At 45.0% G+C, this 6,169-nt stretch overlaps 1 protein-coding gene across 4 annotated transcripts in view; it reads left to right on the top strand.

Annotated features, from left to right (window-relative positions):
- The window catches only part of LOC102775091 (signal transducer and activator of transcription 5B-like), a 34,354-nt gene that overhangs the window by 26,956 nt on the left and 1,229 nt on the right, over positions 1-6,169 (top strand). For 2 of the 4 annotated variants that reach the window (XM_015570551.1, XM_006773864.2), the window contains exons 2-4: positions 1,073-1,212; positions 4,475-4,631; positions 5,728-5,817. In XM_015570551.1, coding sequence (XP_015426037.1) covers positions 1,073-1,212; positions 4,475-4,631; positions 5,728-5,817 — 387 coding nt within the window. The remainder of the gene's footprint in view (positions 1-1,072; positions 1,213-4,474; positions 4,632-5,727; positions 5,818-6,169) is intronic. The other 2 variants (XM_015570552.1, XM_006773865.2) reach the window with 2 other exon arrangements.

The following is a 6,169-nucleotide window of genomic DNA, read 5'->3' as shown; positions in this document are numbered from 1 at the left end:
GATGCGATTTTTGTTTCCTAACACACACGTGTAGTCTCTGGTCTTCAACAAAAGCAAGCTGTAATTCACTGGACCCTGACTGTAACAGCTCTTGGGAGAATTGTGCCAATCAATAGCCAACTTAATTTTGGGTGGGATTAAAGATAGCCCTGCCTTATACCAGAGTCTACATTAGGGATCAGTGTTAGAGCAAGATTCCGTGTTAGAAGTCCCTTCTGTGTCCATGAAAGTAATGTTACCGCTGCAATCAGGTTACGCCCAGAGAGTTTCTGCCAAATGAATTTAAAATTCTCAGTTGGGTCTGAGAAGACATCTTGGTAGTTTTATGAGACCGTTTTTCTGAAATCAAGAGCATATTTTAAAAATCTACCCGTGTTGGAATATAATGATTCTTGTTTCTGACTCTTAGCTGGGATGTATGGTTGTTATGTCGGAAAGATTTTTAAAGGCTATAATTTAACAGAACATTGCTTCATAAATTCCTTAGAAGGTGAACCTTGGGGTATTTTTCCAATAAAGTTGTGCCCTTTGTGTGCAAGGCATTGTTGCTTAGGTAACCTAGTCATAATACATAGGGTTCAATCCATGCTTGACATATTTTCACTTTCCTTTTACTGGGTCTTTTTCAAAATGGCAGTATGTTTATTGGAATTCTTAAAAGTCAAAATAAGAATCTAAAACAAGTGGATTTTAAAAAATCCCCACGCTAATTATTCCTCATTACTGTTCAGATGCTGCTTACTGTTGCTTCAAGCTCGGAACAAAAGTGAAGAAAATGTCTATGATATCGAAGCTATAGGCAGTTCTTCCCCTGTGCACTTTTGCTTCTAGGACTTCGGGATATTGTATAGTCAGAGCTTTATGGACCCACCCAGATAGCTTCCCATGGCCACACGGAACACCCACATCCTGAAAACGTTGTAACGCTAAAATTCAGTTCAACAACCCGGATCTTCAGTCTACCAAAAAGGGCTTAAAAAGCAATTATCTCTAATAACGATATTAATGTTTACTCTAGTGGATTTAAAAGGGGAAGAGATAAAACCACCCAAACCACCGATTGTTTGTTTAGCAGATTGTAAACATGGCTGTGTGGATCCAGGCCCAGCAGCTGCAAGGAGATGCCCTGCATCAGATGCAAGCCCTGTACGGCCAGCATTTCCCCATCGAGGTGCGCCACTACTTATCCCAGTGGATCGAAAGCCAGCCTTGGTAAGCGCACCGACTTTTCTCCATCATATTTCATGAAGCACAAGCGTCTTTATTTATTTAGTTTGAAATACGTTTTATTGGTTTTTTACAGAGAAGGAAGGGAGAGGGATAGAGAGTTAGAAACATCGATGAGAGAGAACATCGATCAGCTGCCTCCTGCACACCCCCCGCCCTGGGGATGTGCTCACAACCCAGGTACAGGCCCTTGACCGGACTCGAACCTGGGACCCTTCAGTCTGCAGGCCGACGCTCTATCCGCTGAGCCAAACCGGTCAGGGCAGCACAAGCATATTTAAATTTGGAAGATAACACGATGGGGACTCCAAAACTTAGACCTTAAAAAAAAAAAAAATCCTGACCCATGAAGAGGTATTTAGTGCCATCTGAAATTTTAGAAAGATAGAATGACTCTTAGGATTTTAAAAATAGGTTATCTTCCACCCGACCGGCATGGCTCAGTGGTTGAGCATTGACCTGTGAGGTCACAGGTTGTGGCCTCGATCCCCAGTGTGGAGCGTGCAGGAGGCAGCCGATCAATGATTCTCTCCCATCATTGATGTTTCTCTCTCTCCCTCTCCCTTCCTCTCTGAAATCAATTTAAAAAAATATTTTTTTAAAAATAGGATATCTTCTCTTTAATAGTATATTCTGGCTAAAAACATTTGAATATTGCAGCTAGTAAAAACCAATTAACAAATGTTTTGAGTGCCTGTAGGGTGCCTAGCAGAGGCGTAGGTAGTAGAGTTCATATGAAAAAATTAAAACCTTAGTCCACATAGAATTTAGTGCTGAATGGGACAGATAAGGTATGTCCATTCACATAATTTTTAAAAAGTGTATTGTTAACAAATTTAACAATGGAGAGACATTGGTGTTTTCAAATTTATGTGTAAATTATATGTACACAGAAAGACTAAAAGCCGATACACCAAAATATTAACAATAATTATATTGTGATGGCAGATTTAACAAGCATGTTTATTTTTCTTATTTTCCAAATCACGCTTCATTATATATTAAGGGGGAATTGTTTTTAAACGCTTTGAGAATTAGTACAATGCAGTCAACTGATAGGAATATTTCCCACTGACATTATTGCACGCCAGGCAGCAAGCTGGTTTGTCACCAGCGGGTCAGTCTGATCTGACAGACTCATCCTCTGCTCCAGGCCTGCACCATTGCGGGTGGCGTGGCCACTCTGACAGAGCCTGGGAGGAGGCGGCCTTTAGGCTGCTGTTCGAGGAGGGCTGTATCCCTGGCAGTCACGCTGCCTTGGAATAGTTGCAGTTGTGTATTAGTAGCGAATTTCTCTCCAGAAACGAGAGAGCTCCAGGAAGGCAATTTTCTAGGCAATTAAAAAAAAAAAAATCTCAGCTTTATGTAATTAAGTGAGAAAAAGGAGAGCTAAGTGTGAGCGTGTCAACTGCACCTTGCCTGGTGCTTTTCCATTTCCTTTTCTTTTTTAAAGATCTTGAGGAGTTCAGGAAAACATTAATAGGAGGTTTCTGTTTATTTAAAATGTCGTTGGATAGAGTTTCCACGTCGTCTTCTTACTGAGCAAATGTTAAGAGGCTTGTGTTGATATTAAAGGAAATCTGAATTTTATTTAGTTAAAAAAATTTTTTTCCAATGACAGTGGCATACAATATTGTATTCGTTTCAGGTATACAACATAGTTACTAGACATTTATTTAACTTACGAAGATACCACCTCAATAACTCTAGAATTTTCCTTAGTTTGGGTTTTCTTAAGAATATAAAGATTTTAGCCCGGCCGGCGTGGCTCAGTGGTTGAGCATCGACCGATGAACCAGGAGATCACAGTTCGATTAGGGCACATGCCCAGGTTGTGGGCTCGATCCCCAGTGGAGGGCGTGCAGGAGGCAGCCAATCGATGATTCTCTCTCATCATTGATGTTTCCGTCTCTCCTTCTCCCTTCATTTCTGAAATCAATAAAAATATATTTTTTAAAAAGAGTATAAAGATTTTAATTAAAATGTCCAGTTCTTCATGTTTACGGTAAGAAAATATTTGGGGGGGAGGGGTTGAGGGGAGAAGGACAGAGAATTAAGTACAAGAACCAGTACTTGTTTTCCATGAGATGGATCTTCTCACGAATGGCTTCCTCGGACGAGGAGCGTTATTGCCGGTTGACACAGGGGTGCATGCTGGGCCGCCATTCCTTCCTTCCAGGCTCTTATTTAATATCTGTTTTATTTAGCCCATAAACCGTGCACATTTAACATTTGACTTTCTCCGCTGCCTTCTCCAAGTGCATAGTTCAGCACATCGTTTGATGAAGTCCGTTACCAACGTGTGGTACTCCTGTTTGTGCCTCCATTTGAAATGAGTTGCTAACTGACACGATGGGGTTAGAGGTGACAGCACTTTTTAGCGAGCACCGAATCTCTTGTTTGGCTTTCGACTCAGAGCAACAGCCATTGAATATTATTTCAGTCCGATCGCTGTTTGGCTTTTCCAGTGAGCTGAGTAATTAAGTTCTGCCAAATAGCAACTGTTGCCTTCAGTTGTTTAAAACATGAGCGTGTCGGGGAGGGGGGCTGAGAACGGGGGAAGGAGAGAGGGATTGGAAGGGAGGCCGTCCAAGCCCTGTCACCGTCACCTGGCTCTGCGTCAGTACAGAGTCCCTGGTTCCCTGGGGGAGTTAGTGTTGCCTGCAGGCCCTGCATCTGCGACTTGTGTAAACGCTCGTAGGAAAAGTCTGCCTGAATGAATCATTTCCAAGGCTTCTTAGAAACAGCAATAAATGTTTCACCTGCCTTAAGAAAATACTTTATGTGACATTCGCAACATACAGAACCATTCGAGGGTGGGGACGGAAAAAAAAAGTAGAACATTCTCGACATGGTGCCCCTTACACTGTGAAGGGGCGACTATAAATAGGAAATTACGGGAGCCCCGCTTCCTTCAGTGTGCACAGAGCACGTCCCTCTCCCTTCCGTCCCCGCGGGCAGCACGAGCACCACAGCAAGTGAGTAGGAGGAAGAGAAAGGGCAGCAGGTTGTTAAAAAAAAAGAAAGAAAGAAAATAGACTCTTATCCAGTCCACTCAGGTAGTCAGTGGATTAGGGTTAGGTGCCTGCAGGCATCTAGTCCGTCTGAATGGAACGCTCCTAAAATGTGCCGTGAGCTTTACGCCGAAATCTCTTTAGCCAGAGACAAGGTGTGATGTGTTGAGGCTGCATTGATACAGGCTCATGTGCATGTCTGTATACATATGTATGTAATTTTTTTCCCCTAGGGACTCAATAGATCTTGATAATCCACAGGAGAACATTAAGGCCACCCAGCTCCTGGAGGGCCTGGTGCAGGAGCTGCAGAAGAAGGCGGAGCACCAGGTGGGGGAAGATGGGTTCTTGCTGAAGATCAAGCTGGGGCACTACGCCACGCAGCTGCAGGTGGGTGCGAGCGCCGGTCGCCGCTGCGGGCCCCAGGCGGGCCTCCCCCGTTCGGTACTCCCTCCGGACAGTTCCTTTCTCTTCAGCCCAGCGCTGTCGTCATCATCGTGGAGCTGCCGGCATAAAGCTCCTGTTGTTTATTGTCACGGTTGTAGCTCTTTTTAAACTTTGTATTTGAAAATAATGTCAAATTTACAAAAAGTTGCAAGGTTGCTACAAAGACCCCCATTGTGAACATTTGCTTTATCATATGCTCTCCGCGCGCACATATTTTTTTGGTCACTTGAGAGCAGGTTGTGCACATCATGTCCCTTTGCCCCAAGTACTGCAGCATCCGTTGCCTAAGAATGTGCGCCTTCTCTTACATGGTTGTCGTCCAGTCATCACCGTCAGTAAACTGGACGTTGACAGAACACCTTCGGGTGACTTTACGTCTGTCTCCCCATCTTGTCACATGACTTGATGCCCCATAGGGCATGTATTTCCACCCCCTCCAGTCCAGGATCCAGTCCAGCATCACATCGTGCGTCTAGTCATTGTGTCTCTTTAATAGCCTTTAATCTGGAACTGCGTCTCAGCCTTTCTTTGTCTTTAGTGACACTGACACTCTGAAGTAACTTAGCTCCTCTACTTTTTAAAGATAAAACGTATCTCATGTTGGGTTTGTGTGGCGTTTCCTCATGATTAGATCCGGGTTACACAATCCTGGTCAGCACCCTGAAGGCTGTTGTGTCCTCCTCACGGCACCACATCTGGAGACATACAACGCCCATCTCCCCGTCGCCAGTGGAGCGATTTGCATTGCCCAGCACAGGGGTGTCCAGTTCTCCTCTGAGGTGGCCGTTTGACGTGTATTCCGCCTGTGTCCCAGAATGATGCCCGAGTACTTCGGGCACATTAGGGCACAAGAAATGAAACGCGCTCACCTTCTTACGTAGTTGGGTTTTCACAGGTGCTTTCCTTGTCCCCCATTGCTATGGGAGGAGGAGCATAGCTCATGGTTACAGCGCCGTGTCTCTAGGCGTCTGCTCCAAGGCGGGGGTAGGCCCGTAGCACGGAGGGGACCAGAGTGATGTCCGCTCTTGGATTCTTTCAGAACACGTATGACCGCTGCCCCATGGAGCTGGTCCGCTGCATCCGGCACATTCTGTACAATGAGCAGAGGCTGGTCCGAGAAGCCAACAACGTGAGTGTCCCCTGGGTGTGGGGAGAGGAGTTGGGAAACCCCCTCTTGCCCACTTCCCTCTGGACCCCGTTTGTCATGATAGCTTGGGGCGCACCTATCGGTGTCTCTATGAACAGAGTCTTGTTCTAAGAGGCAACAGGAAATAGAAGACTGTACTCTGGTCTTAACTGATGTATAGCCTTGATGAGCTTGCAACCACAAAAGAATGTGCACAGGTGTGAAGTAATTCAACCCCCGATGAATAATTTTTCAGTCAAGTCATGTCTATATTCAGGTGAGACTTCTGCCCGCCTTCTCTCAGCCAGCTGGTGAAGGAATGGATCAGACCAGGTCACTTCAAGGCCTGGATCCA

This window comes from Myotis davidii, unplaced genomic scaffold, assembly GCF_000327345.1.
Source record: "Myotis davidii unplaced genomic scaffold, ASM32734v1 scaffold1527, whole genome shotgun sequence".
NCBI classification, from domain to species: domain Eukaryota; kingdom Metazoa; phylum Chordata; class Mammalia; order Chiroptera; family Vespertilionidae; genus Myotis; species Myotis davidii.
The sequence above is the reverse complement of the archived record's forward strand: the minus strand, read 5'-3'. Positions and strand labels throughout refer to the sequence as shown.